We start from the raw sequence: 20,781 nt of genomic DNA on the forward strand, positions 1-20,781 counted from the left end.
TAGCTGATGTGTAGCTATAGAGTTGAAGATTGTGAATATGAAAGAAAAATATCCGCTCTCAAAAAGTCTTCAATTTTATGAATATTGATTCAGCAGGTTTTCTTAAAATTAATTATTGAGAGAAACAATATTCCATTCTTGGGTTGTTTAATATAAATATAAATGTATATACAAGCAATTCATTATGAGCTGCTTTGTGCCACTGATAGTAGCTCTGAGTGAGCAGTCTGTAGAAGTGAAATTGCCTCAGTCACTCCTTGTAACCATTGATCAATAGTCTGTTGAAAGAACTTGGTCATTGATAGTAATCGCTGAACTTCTTCTTCTAGATGTATTATTTTATCTTGCTGTTCCTCACTCAATCTCTTTAAATTCATCATGGTTTTCTCAGCAAGTTCTCTTCTCATCACCTCACTGGCTACTTGAAGCTTCCATTGTACCACCTCCTCACACTTTTCATTTCTATTGCAAGATGTGTCTTTTTTGAATTCGTTGTCAGTCTGATTGTCCCCCTGTATCATCTCTTCTGCAAGAACAGCCTGTAAGAGTTTTGTTTCTGACTTGTCATCCACTGCTTGACATAACATCTTATATGCTCCAGTTGAGTGTTTACTAAGTTGTGTTTTGAGCAGTTGCTTTATTGAAGGAGCTGCCTTCCATCCATAAGATGTATTGACATTTGGAATCAAGCGCACATCTGCTGGATCAACTCGAATATTCAATGTCTTCCCTGTTTTATTTTATTAACTGAATAGAACATTTATTTTTCTTGGATTGACCTTACAGATGTGATCTGATAATGCCTTTCGGCATTTAGTCCTCCAGTAGGAACGATTGTGGTTGTGTGCCTCTGCCATGCTAATAGATCATGGAAACTCAAAGATAAGTGGCAGAATCTTAGGGTTAAATATGCACTGGTCTGTACTTTTCAGCTTGCACTTCATCATCTTCACATTATTTTCAGCACACTGCTTTTTAAGCTTGCACTCTTTTTCTTTGACAAGCACCTTGCACACTTTTTTTTGAGACGCATTCTTTTTCAATATACCTTCTGTTTTGAGCAACTCTTCTTTCATGGATAATTAAAGATGTAGTGATACTAATGATCTATTCTAACTAGTTAATATCTATTGATATACTAATTAGCAGCGGCATATGTATTCTTAGGCTTTTGATGACATAGTTATTTTGTATGTAATAGAGGTGCTAGAAAGCTATTATAGAATATGTTTCTTAGTTGGCTGTGATATAATCCCTCATTATAAGAGCTATGTGTGGAAAGTGGCTACTTGAATCAGGTTCGCTAAATTGTAGAGTGCTGGTTTTCTTCATGGATGAGAAGGTAGACAGACACCTTTGCCGCGACAGTATCGAAATAGCTACGCATCATACACTGTAGTGTGCCTTTCCGTCGTTAACATATCTGCATGAGGATACGGTGCTCGATCCATGGCTTCTTGACACGCTTTGAGTTCAATGCCTGCATAAAGTAGCATTTAGTTCCAATGAAGGATCTGGGACATTTATCACTTGGGGGAAGAGATCACAATTTATCAAGCTAATCAGATTGAGTAAAGTTTTTTTTAAAAGGTGTACATACTTCTGTCATTTCAAGGTTGTTTTGCCCTGGTGCTTGCAAGCTTGGCGATCTGCGATCCGAAACAGTGGCCCACACCATTTTGACTCGCGATTCAACCGAATTCATGGCCGTGATTTGCAATCCGAAACTGTGGCCGTCCACTCAACTTTCTACTCAGCCAACCTGTCATTGCTTCCACACAAAAACATCATGAGTTTGTAAGAGGTCCAGCCTAGATTTGGGTCTACTAAATCGTCTAGACATCGCGGTTAGTGATTGATATCTCAGGCAATGGAGGCTAGGGAACAGTAACAAGATGAGATGCACCTATTTAGTACAATGAGCACTGCTGCAGAAGCGCATACTATTGTTGTTAATCTGTTGTGATCCCTTTGCATGTGTGGCTACACTAATCAAAATTGAGCATGAGGGGCTGAGCATGCATAATGTATCCCTCTCATGTAGGAGGATAACATTGTTGTGTCGTTATGTAGTATTGACTAGCTAAGTGAGAGCAACACAGTATGTACAGTATTAACTAGAACAAAAGAGCAAACCACGAACCAATCCAAGCCCCCCCTACGGCAGCTTAAAGTGACAAATGTGTCAAATGGGTTTTTTTTCTGGGCACCGGTTGCCCAGGATGCCACTCCATCCCACATTTTTATACTAGTGTTACAATGTAAACACACCAATCATACTCATTTGATTTGTAATCAAATAGAGCTTGTTGATTATTAGAAGGCAATGCATTGCTAGATATCATCTTTGATATATATCTGAGATAGCACTATAACCACTAGATTATTCAAAGTAAAAAGCTGATATAACCATATATGATTGCTAGATATTATCATGAATATCATCACTAAATATAATAGATAGCACTATGATAACTAGATTATTCATAGCAAGAAGACAACATAATCATTTGTTGAATGATTGTGCTCATGGTGATATAAAATAACATATATCAGTGCCTTGCAATAAGCTTGAAACTACGGAGTACAGATCTGTATTGTGACTTCCGATAAAAATCCACTAGTCCAAAAATAATTTAGTAGTTGCACTGTTTATTGCGGAACTAGCCTAATTAATTAAATTACATCTGGAAATTAAAAAGTGAATGAGAGAATAGAGAATGGTGTAGATGAGTGGAAAAATAAGGGTAAATGAATGCATTTGAATATCATGTAACTATAACTACAACTAATTACTGCAAGTTAAACTACCTTTAGACTAGTGGATTTTGATGAGAAGTCACAATAGTTTCAAACTTATTGCGAGGCACTATATCTATGGATCTGCTGTTGGCCGGCCCACAGCAGATATGACCGCCCAATCCATTATCTACTGTAACCATCAGCCCATAGTGTGGAAACCACAGTATATATATATATAGACAATGATATCCATCAATTGTATCTAATGATGATATCTAGTGATGATATTTTGCGAAAGTTGCGATGATATCTAGCAATGATACCTAGCGATGATATCTACAATGATGTAAATTCACTGTTTTAAAATGTACTTAGAGAATTCAAGGTGCATTGCTTTCTAGTATAAATTTCTATCAATGAGTGTCTGTAAGTGGAATTAAGTAATTACAGTGGAGAATATCAAAAAACCCCATTTGACACATTTGTCACTATAGGCTGCCGTACCCCCCCCCTCCACCCACTACCACGCTAGAATGCCATGTGATCCACATCTATTTAAGTAGAAAGCGCATAGCATGTCCTCGGGACCCACTAACGGAACACCTGGTCAAAATCAAAGCGTAAAATTGTGATTGAGGACAGTCATCTTCCTGGTAGCCCCGCACAGCCTACAGATGACAGTTGGGGGGAGTGGGACATAACCGGCACAATTGATCCCTCTGATGATTCGGACGGAGATTACACCGTGAGTAGCAACGGCGGTGATTCAGTGAAGCAGCAATCACAGCAGCGCAATATTTCCACAGTCAGCTGCTACCACATCATGTCGACCACAATCTCGATCTCGGGGTGCGCGAGCTGTTGGGCATCATCAAGGGGTCAAGCGGGCGCCTAGCAGCGGGCGATCAGTGGCCGCTACGGAGCACTCTATAAGCTCCACACGCGTGGATCACAAACGGTGCACACGCTGCGGTCCGGTGGCACCCGCCGGCGGCTCCAAGCATACTTTTTAGCCCGCGGCTGTTATCCCCAGAGGACATTTCCGTGCTGGTGTCTGCCTTTGCCCAAAGGCTCCTCGACCTCCGTAGGGATCCTTCAACGGACGCCGAGCGTAGCTGAGGTCGACACTGAAAGTGTGGACAAGGATCCAAGGACCGCGGAGCCTGACAGGAAGTGATCTTGGTGGACCCAGGGTGAAGATGAGCGACTAAAGGATCTGAAGACGCGGGGCTGGCATTGGTGGAAGATCAAGCAGCAGTTTCCACACCGAAAATTAAGCGCTTTGCAGCAGCAATGGTCCTCAAAACTCCGGGAAAGGGGAGAAGAGAAAGTGCAAGCCAATCATTGTGACTATACCATAGTTCCAATGGGGCCTCGATCCCACCTATGGCGTTAATGTTGGATGCAAAAGGGTGCTAAACATGCTTCAGGCTGACTGCGGGAAGTCAGTGAAGTTTTGGAACAGTATCTCTGCTCAGTGGGGTCTGATCCGGGGCGCCGACAGCTAGGTGTTGACAATATTCTGTTGCGTGGTGCTCTTGAGAAGTTGAACGATCAGAATATATTGACGGCGTGGCTAGCTAGACTGTGGAGAAATGTTTTGTTGACAGGTGGGCTGAAGGTGAGGACATTACTGTGCGACTCGGGGATGCTAAATTGGAGCGAGGAGGCCTATGGCTTGAATTATAAGAATGTGATGTTGAGGACGAGCCAGCAGGTCCAGTCATCAGCCTCTGGAAATTGGCACGGGGAGTGGTAATGCTGGAAGAGAGAGTAGTTTGTTCAAGGAATAGAGAAAACTGATATAAAATTTGTGGTGTCTTATGGGTAGCTATCGGATCCATGTCGATTCCATTAGAAATAGTATTAGGAACGATCTCCTTCACGTCAGTATTGGAAATGTTTCCCACATCCATTGTATCCTAGCCCCATGCCGGTTCAGGTTCTTCAAGTGATATGTGGGGATTGATGTTCCATCAGAATTTGGGTTAAATTGGAGGTCAACATTGCTGGTAGAATGAAAGAAAGAGTAATTTGGATTAACCTGACCATCATCGAAGGATCGTTGATGTAGATATATGCCCAGCTCTGTTAGGCCAGCTCAATGATCCGACGACATTTCTTGTATTCACCGGAAAGAGATGTCAAGCGCAGATACCCAAATGGGCTTTTAAACATCATGACATTGTATGTTGACCGTGGTGACAGGGAGGCCATTTTCGAAATCCTCAATTTTGGGTTCAAATATGTGATTAAAGATTTCGGCTTCATCCTTCTTTTTAAGAGCATAAAATTGTCTAAGAACACACAACACCACTCGCTGTTGATCTGTCCACTTATGCCTTGGGATTTTAATCCTTCCAAAATCTAGGAAAGATGGGTATTTCTCAACACTGTCCATATCCGACCTGGAGAGGGATTGGGGCGACTTCTCCATGAAGACAAAGAGAATAAACAGGCAGCAGATATGGAAAATTTTAAGGAGGATATGATGAAGATCGCAACTGTTCAAAATCAACACAGAAGCTCAGCTTGAATAGAATGCGGAAAGGTATTCTTAAGGGGATGTCGAATCCTGGCCTCAAAGAACACGCTCCACAACACAACGCGACAACGACATGAGCGCGTCGTTGTGGCATTGTAGTGAATGATGATGGTCTCTGGGCCTGGGCGTGACCTGCTATAGGGGTTTTCGATGAACATTGTATATTGTGGAAACACAAGCAAAGACTTGTTGGGCAGTATTTCCCAGTGGGTGGTGGAATACTTCCCTTCATGGAGCGGGGTTCCAACCTGCAAAGGCTGGGAGAATGAATCATGACAACCCTTGATGAGCTCTTCTAGTGTTGTCGGCTGGCTGCGCACTCTCTCCTGTGATTCCCGCTCTTCTGCCTGCCTTCGCAACTCTCCTTCGTGTCTCTCTCGCTTTTCTGCCTGCCTTCGTTCCGCTTCCGCTTTACAGTAGAGAGCCTCGTAATCTGGTGAACTGCTATCAGCCATTAGAGAGGGATAAAGAGTTATATCAAAAAGCGAAATGGGTACGAGGAATATAGTGGCGTAGAGATTGGCGATATCCTGTAGTGGTGGGGAGAAGCGAAATAATGCCAGTCATCCCAAAATAAAACGGATCAATGTTTGCCCGTCACACGTCAGAAGACGCGAGCGCAACTGCTGATGAAAAGGCGAACTACCCCATCAATGCTTAAAATCTGTTGAAGGTCCTACACAAGCCCTATCCCGCGTGACCCACACACTCTTATATTAGTTGCCGCTAGATGCTAGATAGATCATAACAATCTGTTGGGGGGATTGGGTTGGGTGATTCGTACCCTCTATACCACCACGGCGCTGGTGGTGATTGAGCTCTTTTGCCCGAGTGGCCTACGCCGCGTAATACAATCCAACTAAGGTTCAACACCTCTTACAAAATCAAAGTTAGTAAGCAGGTTGGTAGGAACTGTTGGCCCTAGGCTGCCTATCACGGACTAGCGCACCGCACATATATGCCTCAGCTGCCTACGGAGTACATGCTAATACAACCACTTTGACGTCCCACAGGAACCGCCCTGAAGCTGACCAAACCCTAAGGATTGACTGATGTATACGGAGTAGAGGTGGAAGGTATGTATGTTCGCTAGAGGGCTGAGGTTTTTATTAGCATCCGGAATTTCTAATTTTCCAGGATGCACTATTTCTTATTGGCGCAAGCAAGGGTAATTCTGTTTTTGGGTAACCAATCATTTTCCTTTGATTTAACTCCTTTGTCAACCAGGAACAAACAGTTGGAAGTACAACAGAAAATCCTGGATAAGATAGAGAAGGTGGCAAAAAGCAAGAGATTATCAAGAGAGAAAATAAGAGATAACTCAAAAACACAATTGAAATAAAGTAAAGAAGCACTTTAAAGCCACAGAAAGGTGTGCTATGTCAAACATCCCAGCAACATCATCACAGCTGCCTTTTCTGAGGCTCTCTCTGAGGCTACTACCCTGCATCAGCTCGGTTTTCCTCCTCTGTTTTAGCTGTGTAATTGCAAATATGAACATCCTCCTCCCACCTGTAACTTCCATGAGTCTCAACATATTCCTTGTCACACTTTCTTAGATAGACTTGATAGTGCTTGATGCAGTAAGATATCTCAGTTTTAACACTGGAATCAACATTGTTGTTGGTGAAAAAGTCACAGAGAGCGGCTTCTGTTTCAAACATGGCGAATTCTGTCTTTTCTATAACTAGAAATTATGGCTCCACCTCTGTCAAGCTGGACTGGTTGATTATGATGTTATGAGACCTAATTACAGCAGCCCATGAGAACAATATATGCAAATACAACAGAGGGGTAGGAATTTTTATCCCAATCTCTATTTTCTACAGATTTTAACATGTGGCTTATCCTTGATTTCACTTCTAATAGACAACTAGTCTTTAATATTAATACTTTTTTCCGTTCTACTCCTCGCGAATCAGCCACGAAAACATGCAGCACCTCGATGCAGTGTATGTGGGATACTTGGACATACTGCCCGTACATGCTCTCAGCGTACAGGAAATAATTTATAGTGTAACTAGATGATTTCTGTATAATGATTGAGAAGATTTACGGTAGGTGGTGGATTACATTACAAGATGTGTGGGTGGCGGACGGAAAAAATATGTCTGCTTTCACGTCTTCCAGTAGCCGGGTAAGAAAATAATGGCAGGCAAAAATAAAATTTGAAGCCATGTGACCCGCTCGCCAACGGGGGTGGAGAATCATACTGCCTAGTTTAACTAACTAGTTAACTAGTTAGTTGGACGGAGATTGGTCATATCCAGATCACATGGCACATTTTACTGCCCAGCTTGGCCCACCGCCTTATCAGCGGGGCTGAAAGACTATTTAGAGTCTTCAACACTTGCAATCATTCAATGTTTTGAGGATAGAAGAACGTATTTATTATAAATATTATGTAAGTGCTCAAGGGGTCTCTATCTCCAGGACAGGGCTAACGTGATAATCAGTTGCTGAAAATGGCTGAAACAGGCCACCTTAGAAAGAAACAACCTTCCGAGTCCGCAAAAAAAGAGTTGGAGTTAGTGGCGGAATGGATAGGGGGAAATGATATTCGATGGCAACATCTGGGAGGAGGGTTGTACGAGTGTATTGATGTGATGTTGGATGACAAACTTAGTCGATATGTTGAAGAATTGGTGCGTTTGGCTGCTTGATATGGCGATGCGTAGCTCACAGAATTGCGTTAAAAAGGAAGAACCCGAATCTCGACATCGCGTTTTTCGAGTGCCTGGATCCAAATATGCCCGTATCCTCGCGTCTGGCGGTGTGGCTCATATACACCCTATCCGTGTACATGGGGAAGCCGCAACAGTTGACAAAGTCCCGGTCCAAGTTGGAGAGTATATCACAATACGGAAGGAAGTACGTGTTGAACTTGCGACGGATTTCTTGGTTATATCAAAGGGCAAGCCAAAGACAGAAAACGGCCACGATTCTGGTGGTCAGGAATAGGCTGTTATCTCTGAGAAAGATATTCCGGCAAATTTTGCCCATCAACATCAAGGCGCGGTCGCACACATTCATCACTATCAACATCAAAGGCCGGCAGTAGCCATACATCACTATCAACATCCAACGGCAGCACCCATTCGTCGCTATCAACATCATAATAGGTTGGCGGTGAATCCGCATTGTCAACATCTAAGGACGGCAAACATGTATCATTGACCACTGTTGAAAGGGCTTCAATTTGTGCGGAGCATTGGTCCACTCCATCTGGCTGGAAAGTGTCTATTCCATTCATGTCTTGCCTGGCTGTAACTAGAGCCAAATTAGTCAATAAACTTAGCACCTACATCATACTCCGTACCTCTATTTTGTTCAATTTCCCCAAAACTTGTTACACTAGACAGCAGGCTAAAATCTAGTTGTGACGTACTTATCTCTTCGACGTTGAACGGCGGTGGATCGCTGTTAGCGCGATTCCGTGCGATATATTGGTGGCCATCAACTGCTGTGTTGGAACCTATATTATCCAATTAGCCTCAAGCAAAAGGGTGGGAATAGACACTTGCGAGGTACAATACAATGTCAGAGCGACGAATTTACAGCGTACCTTTTTGTGGGTTTCCAGCTGGGATCGATAGAGCCTCTGTGATACTCGAATTCGCCGTACGATCGAGTAATTGAACAGACGACGATGTAAAGCCATGAGCAGCAGGTGGAGAATGGGGCTGGTGCACTGTATCAATATTCTGCTGTTTTGCGCTGTCGTGAGTTGAAGCTACCGTTACCGCTGCCATGAGAAGTTGCATTGACATGTGGCACTCGTTAATTGTGTCGGACTGATGTTCTTCGGAAATCTCTGCTCTCAAGCCGGGGCATGGCCTTTTTGCACTTGATTCGTCACTCTGTCTGTGCCTCTTAGGGACCCTCGGGGCAATGAAAGCATCTTCCACTAGGGACACATGTCTCTTTTTTAGCCCCTGGACAATACTGTCCCCAAGTGCATGGAGGTTCCACTCGCGCATGACATTTTGAAAACCGATCTTGATGAGATGTTGTGCGGCGGATTTTTTATATTTACGGTACCGTCTTTCGGTGTACCTGGGTCATATTAGTTGTGAACCGTTTGATGGAATAGCTGACTTACTCAGTTTCTGAGACGCTGAGTGGCAACAGAAGTAGACAACCTGGCTCATTAAACTCCATAACCCATTCATCATATCCACGACCTAGCACTGCCCAGAGATCAAGCTGGCTGTAAATGACTGCCAGTTGAAGCGATGGAGACTGCTTTTTGACCTTTTTGGCCAGTGTATTTCGTGCACGATACACCCATCTGCTGCCATCATGGTATCCACAGTTTTGGATCAACTGGAAGAAATGGTATAGGTCGAATCGTCGGCGAATCTTGAGAACATCCGCATTCATTTCACCCTGCTGAATCTTGTGAAACAATGCACCCCAACCTGGTGCCTTGGGGACGTTTTGCGGTTGGCCCTCAAGTGGTTGGTTTTCAAAGAAGGTTTCATGGTTCTTTGTCCATTGCTCAAAGACTTTCTGCAGTGAGCCGGGTATGTTGGCGACCGATACCTTGAAGACTTTATAAACGTTCCTCGCAATGAAAGGATCCTTCACGCCTCCAGATGAGTGTGCATTGCTAGAGAGTTTTTCATTGTTAGAAGGATATGTCAGGCTGCCAAATGAGCCCGCATCGTTAGAAGAATCTGTCTGGTTTCCAAATGAGCCTCCGGCATCGTTAGAAAAATCTGTCTGGTTTCCAAATGAGCCTTCGGCATTGTTAGAAGGATATGTCATGCTTCCAAATCCTCCCGCATCTTTAGAAGAATCTGTCAAGCCGCTAGATGTGTCACCATGGTTGTGCGAACCACACAAATCCTGTCTGTCATCCATCGATCCATTCTGCTCTCCGTTATGCAAAATTGCAACAATTTTGCTCAAGGTTGACTTCTCTAAGGCCGGGAGAGAATGGTAACAAAGTTTGTATTTGTCAGGCGATAGGTATTTCTCATTCTCATTGAGGAAGTGAGCAAGTTGATTGAGAAGGCTACCAAGCTCCGCGATGACTTGTTCTGTGGGAGCTGACATCGTTGATAGACAGGAAAAATTAAAAATCAGAGCTGAGAAGTGCGAGAATTGAATCTCCCAGCCTCGTCTGGTGTCTGGCACCTGACTTTACCGCCAAGATTTTGCGATATTTTTGATTAATCGCAAAATCTTGGCAATCCCCATGCACGCCAAGGAAGCATCCGCAATCCTCACAGTGTGGCTGTTGTGCTTGTCACACAGGCAATTGCAGTACAGGTGGGTGGCTGCAACAGCCCAAATGACCAGGAGTATGCAAACCAAGGGTGCCAGACTGTGTCGAGGGCATGGGGAAACTTGCATCGATCATTCTGGGAGAGCAAGTGTGATATCCATGTCCAGCTTGAGTCCGAGCCACAAGAGTATGACTGCCTTGATACTAATTGAGGCCAAACTTTGCACCTCAATGTTTTTGACTATAAGAGATGCTTCACCGCTTGCTCGTTGCTTTGTTCGAATACAGGCTGCTCATCCATGTTGGCTTGCACTCGGGTTATTGCCTTAGACGCAAGGAGAAAGTCTGCTCACGTCGTTGCATGCGAAGGGCATGCTTACTGTTATCATACAAAGTTGGTTGACAATTATTCATTTGCCATATGAGTCTTTCAGTTCGAGTTTCAAACAACCTTAGCAGCGTAGCATTCACTGACACAGAAGTAGAAAGCACACAGTTCAGTGAAGCACCATTGTCAGCCTGCAGGGAGCATCTGCAAAATCCTCCAGTTTTGAGATCATGTCAATGGTACATCTCCTCCCTCATATGTGGTAGCTTCACTAACAGAGCCAGGCTTCGCCTCCTGTTCTCCAACTTCTAAGGCGTGGGGATAGCTATTTTGTTAGTGCAGGCACTTGCAAGCTACTCCCAGCCTCAACACCTGATCTTATGAGCTCATGGGCAGGCGTTGCCATGGTACTTGAGGCTGGCCATATCAGGGATGCAATGCGATACAACCAGTTGTGCCCCTTGAGTAGTGGCCATCTGCATATCATTGGTGAAAAGACCAGTCATCCTTGCTCTGTTACACTCTCTTTTTATGGATCATGTACCCACAACATAACTATCCCATCCGAAGCTCTGAATACATGGCCTGGATGGGTCATACGCTGGGAGAACGAAAGACAATCTTTGGGGGGGAAGTGCACATGTGATTGGAAGGTTGGTTCAGCTGTTGTTATGAGCTTTGTAATTGGATTATGGAGGAACCTGTGGAAGTACATACATCAAAGCTGCGATTGGTGTCAGCGTTGTATATATTGTATCTCTTGCTAGACCCTACAAATAGACGCCTTGCGCCCTTCTCCTCTTATGGATTCCACCCACCGCGCTATCTCTGTACAAACATCGGAAAGCAACGCCAGCCAACATGCAGACACAAAATTCAAACAAGCGACCAATCTCAACCATCTGCTCGGACATTCCAAAAGGCTTTTAAGCTGGTTCCTTGTTTTTACACTTCCTTTTATCTTGCTTGGCGCTGCCTTCTGGATAGTCGTAATAGCTGTGGTTATCTGTTCAGTTGGTCAAAACATTTCGTCAGTCCCTTCTCCATCGAACCTAGCCGGTCATTCCATAGACACGCCAGTATTCTTTGCTAGGCTTAGTAGCAAGTCATTGAGAATTGACATCCGATTGCTTTTCCCACACAGGGTAAGATTTCTTCAGCTTTGGATAGGCTGTCTTTTGTCATGCCTTTGGCTCATTTCTTTTCAATAATGTAAGGATGGTGCAGAGCCGAACGCCACATAAGGTAACATAGCATGGAAAAAAATCAATTGCCCAGTAGAGACACTGAAGCACACAATATCGAGAACAAATCACAGTTAACAATTATACTTTCACCGGCCGTTGACTGACCATTCCCTATCTCTGAACCTAAGGGACACTTGGACAATCTAAATAAAACTGTATTTGAAATAACAACACTAAAAATGCGTGCCCCACAGCCGTTGACGCTTAGCACACAACCTTAAGGAACAAGCATTGATGGTCTGTCCAGTTATCCCAGTACAATTTTTACCTATTCTTTTCCAACTGGTTGAATTATTAGCAGCAATGAGATATGTGACCAAATTTGAGTCAATGGAGGCGCTGAAGATTATTTTCCTCGATTCCAAGCCTAGACTCACTGTTGCTGTTGCTATCTTTAAACAGAGAGCAATGTCTTTCATCCTAATTCCCCAGAGTATGGTGTACATATAAGGGGAACCTGTCCCTCAAACATCAGACATTGGAAGCCATGTTCATCATCGCTCCTTTTCTTCAGTATGTTTGCCAAATTACCTAGTCGACCTGGGACAGCAAAAGAAATATTACCTTCCACAGACCATTCTCATGGCGTAGAGACAGAGGGAGAGAGGAGAGGGGTTAGAGCGGGCGAAGTTGAGAACGAGATAGAAAAGGTAGAGGAGGAAGAGGAGGAGGAGGAAGAGGGGGAGGAGGAGGAGGAAGAGGAGGAGGAGGAGGAGGAGGAGGAGGAGGAGGAGGAGGAGGAGGAGGAGGAGGAGGAGATGGACAGTACCAGCAACTACCACTCTGAATTGGAGGATGACTTATTTTCTCTCACAGAAAGTATCACTGATTATCCGTAAGGACCTTGTGTCATACCCAAATGACTATCCCAGCTAACAATCTCAGGACTCAGGTAAGAGAAACCCAACTGACTTGGCTCGCACAAGCTAAATGAGCAGAACGGACGAACATACCATGCATTTTGTAAAGGGAAATACCTTCTTGTGAGTCCTCTCCATTTATGGTAGAGAAACATGGTTATTAACTGGTTGATAGCCGAATGATGAGCTGGAAAAAGATCGGATGGATATGGTAAATGATGGTATCTGATACTCATTGCATAAGATCTGACCAGGGCACAGTTGCATAGGATGTATACACTCGCTTTGGATTATCGGTTGTTTCTTGCTCCCATTAGTGACATCCCTCAGTATATTCTTGATATGGGAACAGGAACAGGTATCTGGGCGATAGAATGTGCCGAGTGCGTACCTCTAAAGCAAATGTCCATGATATCACTTCAAGCGTGGCTAACAATCATGGGCAGCAAATATCCCAGTGCGGTGGTTCGAGGAAACGATTTAAGCCCAATCCAACCTACCTTGTAAGAAGTGTCCCACCATATCAAATATGCCCTGGCTTATGATTCATTCCAGCATTCCACCAAATTGCATTTTTGAGATTGACGACTTTGAGAAATGGGAATTGCCATACAAATTTGATCTCATCCATGGGCGTGAGTTGGACGGTTCAATCTACAACTGCGAAAGACTGTGCAGAGGAGCTTTTGAGCATTTAAAACCTGGTGGATACTTTGAACTCCAATCACTTGAACACGGCTTCCTTTCAGATGACGAGACGCATAAAAATGCTGTACATGCACTTGAATGGCAACAGCATATCATAGAGGGCCGGAATAAGCTGCAAAAGCCTTTCTGTGGAGCAACTATCTGCACACAAAGGATGGGAAAAGTTGGTTTTGTCAATATCAAAATCCAAAGATTCAAGGTATGTCAAGCTTTGTACATTTGATGAAGACCAATTGCTAAAATGAAATAGATTCCAATAGGACCATGGCCAGAAGGCAATAAATTGAAGCAATTGGGCATTTTTGCTCTTCAGGATATTCTGGAAGGACTGGAAGCATTCTCACTCCATGTCTTCACTCAGGGTCTTCAGTGGTCAATGGATGAATTGCAAGTATGTCTGGCTCTAGTGAGAGATGATCTGAAAAGAGAGGGACTTCACATATACCGCGAATTATATGTGATATACGGGCAAAAGCCGAAAGTGAAGGAGTAGAGAAGAATGCACATATGGACCCATCCAAGCAAATCAATTACCTTCTAGTTCTTTGCAAAATGCCGCAGAAAGGAGCATGGGCGTCACTTGATGTGCAAGCGAAATCTTCCCTTAGTTATCTGTACCTCACATGTCTGCTACCAAATGATTATATTTCAAAAGAAAATAAATCCTATAAGTGGTCAAAAAATGAACTTTGTAAATATATTCATTCACGGGCCAACATCAGTGCCTCTTTGCTGGTGATTTGTATCAAGAACTTGGTAAGTTCTGCTATCAAAGATTCGAGAAGATTCGAGCAGCAGCATGAATGTCCCGCTATATAAAACTTAGCAATGCTCAGTACTATCCCTTGCGTATCTAAGCATGACCTTTCTTATAAATACTGCCTACTTTTCATGTAATTAGTGGAGTTATAATAAGCAATTCAATTAATATTTTTGATATTCAGTATTTGGGGCAATATTCGGACTTTATTAGTTCCGACAATTTGAGATTGCCATCTCCCTCAGCATATCTTGGCGCCATCATTTTCTTGGCACATTGATGCATTTGAATGCCTGACAACATCATACAGTCTGAGATCTCTCAAACTGAGGCCTCATGTAAGAGAGGGACACCGAGGTTAACTACGAGAGTGGTGTGAAGCAAGTCTTATTTAAAGGTAGCAATCTCTATTATTCAAAGCTAATCGCTGATCTCCTAAGATCTACGGATATCAGCGAGCATTATATAGTTGGCCGCCACCACGCACTACGGCCGCCTGTAATGCCGTTGTGCTTTGTCCATCCTCGTTAATTCTGGGGTGTTCTGCGTCCTTCTATCGCCACGTAGCTACCCCCCAACATAGACACCTCCGTTGTGTCTATTACACCTCAGAAGCAACTCGACATAGCAAAATTCTCCTCTCAATTACTTCTATACCTATTCTTCTGACTTCAAGAAAGATATCAAGTCACAATGGCTACAGATTTGAAAAGCAAAGCATACTTTGAGCATAAAATAATGACTGGGGAAAGCCTTTTAAAAAATTGAATCATTTCATGAATATTGCGCAATTTTTGAAATGAGAATGGTGGTCCATTCCCCAGAAAGCATCCGGATTGAATTATATGGTTTTACTGTATTCAAAGATTCATAATTGGGAGTATATTGATGGGCTAATGATGAGACAGCAGTCAGTGAGGATGACTTTGTGGACGACAAACAATAGCCATAGTAGAGCTCAGAAAGGTGTTTTAAATGTTAGAGAAGGGATGAATCATGTACAGTACAAAATGTCAATGAAGGAGAAAAAGAGGTGGTTGAGATTTCACTCAACCACGCAAATGCCTCGGTGTACATATGTGTATAAAACTGACAAATTGAGAGGTAGAAGTAATAAGTGTTTTGGACAGTAAAATGCGCCATTTTCTCATCGATTTACTGTAAGTGGACCCCAAGATTATATGCTGTGTCCTGGATCAATTCATTGTACTTTTGAAGCACTTGGTGGGAAACTTTGGAGGTATGCCTTACAAGATATTTAGAAGAGTCTACAAAAGGAGGATGAGTTGCAATTCATATAGAGCTATCCATTCCCACATTCATCGCGTTCTTATCAGAGCCAAGCCGGATCAACTCGATTCGCGGGTGGGCAATAGCAGCTCAGATGATCTCTAGATAGTTTCCACTAAAGAGAAATAAACAAACAAAACAAACATAACAATGTATCTTTCTATACTAAGGGCCTCTTCAGTGATTCCCATTCGTGCAGTCCCATTTGTACAAGGAGCAGATATCTACATTGCGTAGGTCCCACATATATTAGTTAGCTGCTGCTGGAGTGATTAGAATTGTAAGAGGTGCACTACAAGGGTAGCTATAGAGCAGTGTGAAGTACACACAAAGATATTAACAAGGTAGCAATCTCTTATATTCAAAACTAATCGCTGATCTCCTAAGATCTACAGATATCAGCGAGCATTATATTGACAGCGTTGCCACCACGACACGCTACGTCAATCATGATTCTGGCGTGTTCTATTTCCTTCTATCGCCGCCTAGCTATTTCCTAATATAGATACTTCCATTACTTCTATTACAATTATCTCCCTTCTTCAAGGCCTGGTCCCCAGCTTATTGTGCGAAGTTCGTAATAGATGTTGCGTAGTTGATGTTGTATAAAATTTGCAGGATCGGACCGGATTAATTGTTGGGGTTAATTCCAAAGTGTTGTTGTTCCGGAAAAATGTTCTTCCAGTGGTGGTGTTATTGCGGTCCAATCATGATATAGACACAACCCCTGAACCTCTTATCCACGGCAGCCTATAGTGACAAATGTGTCAAATGGGTTTTTTTGATGTTTTCCACTGTAATTACTTAATTCCACTTACAGACACTCATTGATAGAAATTTATACTGAGAAGCTATGCATCTTGAATTCTCTTAAAACAGTGAATTTATGTCATTGTAGATATTATCGCTAGATATCATCGTGAGATATCATCGCGAGATATCATCGTGAGATATTATCGCGAGATATTATCGCTAGATATTATCGCAAGATATCATTGCTAGATATTATCGCTAGATACCATTGCTAGATATCATCGCTAGATATCATCATCAATGTTTCCACACTATGGGCTGGTGGTTGCAGTGTATAGATAATGGGTTCCGTGGCCACACCCACTGTGGGCCGGGCCACACCACCACGCCCATGGGTATATATATCACTATGAGCACAACCATTTAACAAATGGTTATGTTGGCTTTTCACTATGGATAATCTAGTGATTATAGTGCTATCTTATCACAGTGATGATATATATTGAAGATGATATCTAGCAATGCATTGCTTTCTAATAATCGATAAGCTCTATTCAATTACAAATAGAATGAATATGATAGGTGTGTGTACATTGTAACACTAGTATAAAAAACCCATTTGACACATTTGTCACTATAGGCTGCCGTATTATCTTTAACTTCCACATCAAAAAATGTATGCATTTTCCGTTTCAGATCGAGTTTTGTGAGCCTCTAGTTGAGATAGTCCCCATTGTCAATAACCCCTAGTTGAGGTGATAACTGTTATATTCTATGGTTGAGGATCTTCTTTGGGAAGCCAAAAGCTATCAAACAGCTCAAGCGCTTGATCACTAATTCTTACACTGTCTTCCTCCCTATACAATGATCGATATACGAGACCCAATGCGAAAACCCTTACGGTGCCAGGTCACCCCCAGGCCCAGATGCCATCACTACATGATACACCATACCAACACACTCATATTGTTGTCATACTTATAGATTGTGTTTTTCTAGTCTCATCAAGGCTTTCAAGGCCAAGATTCGACAGCCCCTTAAGCTTTCCGCATTTTACTCAACCCTTCAACCTCTTGAGCTTCTGTGTTGATTTTTGAACAGCAATCTTCCTCATTGCCTCCTTCTCTTTGTCTTCGTGGAGAAGTCGCCTCAATCCCTCTCCAAGATAGATATGGATAGCGTTGAGGAATACCCATCTTTCCTAGATTTTGGAAGGATTAAAATCCCAAGACATAAGAGATCAAGTGGTGTTGTTCTTAGACAATTTTATGCTCTTAAAACAAAGGAAGAAGCCGAAATCTTTAGTCACATATTTGAACCCGAAATTGAGGATTTCAAAAATTGCCTCCCTGTCCACAGTCAACACACAATGTTATCATATGATGTTTAAAAATCATCCGATTTGGGTATCTGTGAACTTGACATCTCTTTCCAATGATGAGTACAAGGACTGTCGTCGGATTATTGAGCTAGCCTCAACAGAGTTGGGCATATATCTACATCAACAATCCTTATTACTCTTTCTTTCATTCTACCCAATGTTGACCTCCAATTCAACCCAAACTCTGATGGAAACATCAATCCCCAAAGAACCTGAACCAGTTACTGAATAATGCTAAGATATGAACACTGATGGCTGCATTCTGGCTTAGTCGATATTAATTTGTCCGTGGCCAGTAGTATGTGAGGGCGATCTCCACATCCAATCATTACTTGGCGTTGTGAACTTGGAAGAAGCTGCAGATGGTTTTTAAAAACATTGGCTTCTACATCATTGATCCCTATCCTCTATTTCCAGATAACACACCTACCATTGCAACACCACCAATGATGTCTGAGAAACCCACAAAGAAGCACAAGGTTATTGTAATCAATGACTGATGTTGAGGTTTACAACGACCACAGACAAGAGGTGATGGTCATTGAGGATGATGAGGATGAAGTGGTAGAGGTGATGATAGAAGGATAATGAAGCAGATGAAATGGATGTTGTGGTGGTGGAGAAGCAAATGAAGGATGGCAATAGCAGAGGCAAAAAATTACAACATTGGGCATCAAATAATCGATCAAGAAGAAGATTATTACGATCAGTGACAAGGAGAGGAGAAGGACACACTGAACTGTTTGCAGAACCAACTTCGCCGCGCCATTGAATTGGAAAGCAAGGTTGCCCCAGCGATCATGTTCACGGAGTGAGTGGAGACGATGTATCAGTGGGAATCAGAATTGACATGGACTATGTGGGGAATGAGACTGTGATTATACACCTTTGAATTGGACCGGGAGCGAATTGATCAGATCACCTAAAGCTAGCAAATTTATTTGATATACACAGTCATTTATCTATCTGCCATTTCTTGCATTCAGTCGACTCGGAAGAATGCTGATGAAGTCGAACTTTCAAGGAATGCCACAATCTTGCATGAAAAGGTAACAAAGATCAACTTGAGAACACTATAATTTCAAATGAAAAAAAACAAGGACAGATTCCTATGCAGATATAACAAAAGACATATAGAAAGTAGAAAACAGAAAGGAGAATTAGAGTACCAGAGTACACAAATAAAAAGCTCAAAAAATGCACTTGCTGTTAATTCTTACTAACCCGTAAGCAAATGAATATGTATCAGGAATCAATTTAAGCCCCTTCAGTATAACCTCCATTCGTTTGGCCCAGCTTGAATTTGCCCAGCCAGTCCCAAATACAGAATAACTATAGTAGTCACCGTGATGTGCAACATCACAAAAGAAGGTTCCTTGTTCCAATTGTGTAGAACATTCTGTTGGTTTAAGGTTCAACATTCTGCCCAAATCGGAATTGCGGAAGTCAGCATTACCCCAGCCATTGCCATGTATAGAAAATTCATGAAAATCGTCTGAGTGTGGCGCGCGGCATGGTCCCTCGGAATTTTCGAAATCGAGATTAATATAATAAGCCATACTGTTTGTTTGAACCAGACCTTCACCCTTGAAGTTCTTTGGATGCTGATCATTTGCGATGCAACCGTTTAGAGCCATGTCACGTAGAAATTGCAGACAGTCATCAATGTTCATCAGGAAAGCAGATTTATCAACTGAGAAAACTCCAATTTCGACCTTCTGCGTAGTATCTACATTGTAGACCCATGAAACTGAGCGTTGCAGTTTCACTGCATCAGGGCAGAATTGATCTTCTAGAATCTTGCTGATCGTGTCTCTGGCTGCTTGCTCATGCCCAGCTCGTGTATTACAAATTTGAACTGTGGGAACAGGAGCGTTGGTGAATGAAGTGGTAGATGGTGAAGGTTGAAGAGTGGAAGGCGGCGGGCTGTCAGACGGTATTGTAAGAGAGGATGGGCTGGCGGAGGGCGGTGGCAATCCGGGAGTGGAGCCATGTTCAGAGACAATCAAGCTGTAGTTACCACATTTTCCATGAACAGTTCCACGTCCTCCCCACTGACAGTCCACCTCATGACAGCACTCTTTGAGCATTGCAGCAAACACATCCACACATGGGCAGTCTTTATCTCCAGCTTTCTGCCAGCTGATACTGAAGATGTTCTGTGGTTTCAGAGCATCTAACACCTCCATGCCAGGATATGAGAGATAAATGGGAAAGAAAGGAGACTCTTTTGCAAAGTTGCAGAATTTCTCAGCAACTACTTTAATAAAGGGAGAGGAAACACCTTGCCCTTTCGGGCTGCATTGTACTTCGCGTTGCTGGTTTCCCAGAACCAAAGGAAGAAAAAGAAGAACTAAAATGAACATAGTTAATGACTCAATTGATGATAAAGATATAAATTAAAAAGTGATGTGAGTTTTATATCTTCATAACTCTCAGTGTAGATGCCAACTTTTATATAATTGTAGTCAAGACAAGCCTTACTCTGCTGTAGTTTTTGACACTCTGTTTGACTTGCTGCTTTTTTGACTTGCACCTCTTTTTAGATCATACTCACTTTTAGCTCATTTTTATTTTAACTCATGCTTGTTTCTGGTACTACTTTTCATCTCACACTCTATTTTGACTTGCACTCTAGCTTGGGTAAATTTTGGCTTGCACTCTCTTTTGTGTCACATTTCCATTCTACTCTGTTTCTTGACTGGAAGCTTCTGGCCTAGGAAAGCTTCTGATCTATTTCCATCTTTCTGTTAGAATCATCTAAACAGAGCTAGCTAAAAACAGCAGTGATTTAACTATAAGATTCAATCTATACATTGTGTAAAGAAAACTTCCCTAGATCAGAAGCCTCTCTGCTAAGAGAGTCTGAAGCATCTTTTATAGCAGTTAGAGGCACTTTCTGATATCCATCTGCTCAAGTGTGACTCTGAATCA

General features: G+C 42.6%; 7 protein-coding genes across 7 annotated transcripts; 3 read left to right on the plus strand and 4 right to left on the minus strand.

Annotated features, from left to right (window-relative positions):
- Nucleotides 1-182: 182 nt before the first annotated feature.
- On the minus strand, nucleotides 183-857 carry HCBG_07283 (uncharacterized protein; the record flags this gene model as incomplete). Its single annotated transcript, XM_045434332.1, has 2 exons — nucleotides 183-730; nucleotides 785-857. The coding sequence occupies 2 exons, from the start codon at nucleotides 855-857 to the stop codon at nucleotides 183-185; spliced, it is 621 nt and encodes a 206-aa protein (XP_045285123.1).
- Nucleotides 858-3,058: 2,201 nt separating this feature from the next.
- On the plus strand, nucleotides 3,059-4,501 carry HCBG_07284 (uncharacterized protein; the record flags this gene model as incomplete). Its single annotated transcript, XM_045434333.1, has 4 exons — nucleotides 3,059-3,088; nucleotides 3,362-3,547; nucleotides 3,935-4,088; nucleotides 4,188-4,501. The coding sequence occupies 4 exons, from the start codon at nucleotides 3,059-3,061 to the stop codon at nucleotides 4,499-4,501; spliced, it is 684 nt and encodes a 227-aa protein (XP_045285124.1).
- Nucleotides 4,502-5,256: 755 nt separating this feature from the next.
- On the minus strand, nucleotides 5,257-5,742 carry HCBG_07285 (uncharacterized protein; the record flags this gene model as incomplete). The annotated part of the gene is made up of 1 exon (XM_045434334.1): nucleotides 5,257-5,742. The coding sequence occupies one exon, from the start codon at nucleotides 5,740-5,742 to the stop codon at nucleotides 5,257-5,259; it is 486 nt and encodes a 161-aa protein (XP_045285125.1).
- Nucleotides 5,743-7,752: 2,010 nt separating this feature from the next.
- HCBG_07286 (uncharacterized protein) lies at nucleotides 7,753-8,248 on the plus strand (the record flags this gene model as incomplete). Its single annotated transcript, XM_045434335.1, has 2 exons — nucleotides 7,753-7,932; nucleotides 7,988-8,248. 2 exons carry the CDS (start codon nucleotides 7,753-7,755, stop codon nucleotides 8,246-8,248), a joined length of 441 nt encoding a protein of 146 aa, XP_045285126.1.
- A 288-nt stretch (nucleotides 8,249-8,536) lies between these two features.
- HCBG_07287 (uncharacterized protein) lies at nucleotides 8,537-10,348 on the minus strand (the record flags this gene model as incomplete). Its single annotated transcript, XM_045434336.1, has 4 exons — nucleotides 8,537-8,547; nucleotides 8,676-8,762; nucleotides 8,853-9,343; nucleotides 9,390-10,348. 4 exons carry the CDS (start codon nucleotides 10,346-10,348, stop codon nucleotides 8,537-8,539), a joined length of 1,548 nt encoding a protein of 515 aa, XP_045285127.1.
- Nucleotides 10,349-12,610: 2,262 nt separating this feature from the next.
- HCBG_07288 (uncharacterized protein) lies at nucleotides 12,611-14,156 on the plus strand (the record flags this gene model as incomplete). The annotated part of the gene is made up of 4 exons (XM_045434337.1): nucleotides 12,611-12,930; nucleotides 13,225-13,338; nucleotides 13,511-13,862; nucleotides 13,914-14,156. The coding sequence occupies 4 exons, from the start codon at nucleotides 12,611-12,613 to the stop codon at nucleotides 14,154-14,156; spliced, it is 1,029 nt and encodes a 342-aa protein (XP_045285128.1).
- Nucleotides 14,157-18,829: 4,673 nt separating this feature from the next.
- HCBG_07289 (uncharacterized protein) lies at nucleotides 18,830-19,937 on the minus strand (the record flags this gene model as incomplete). Its single annotated transcript, XM_045434338.1, has 2 exons — nucleotides 18,830-18,920; nucleotides 19,072-19,937. The coding sequence occupies 2 exons, from the start codon at nucleotides 19,935-19,937 to the stop codon at nucleotides 18,830-18,832; spliced, it is 957 nt and encodes a 318-aa protein (XP_045285129.1).
- Between the last annotated feature and the right edge of the window lie 844 nt (nucleotides 19,938-20,781).

Source organism: Histoplasma capsulatum (assembly GCF_000150115.1).
Source record: "Histoplasma capsulatum G186AR genomic scaffold supercont2.11, whole genome shotgun sequence".
Lineage (NCBI taxonomy): Eukaryota > Fungi > Ascomycota > Eurotiomycetes > Onygenales > Ajellomycetaceae > Histoplasma > Histoplasma capsulatum.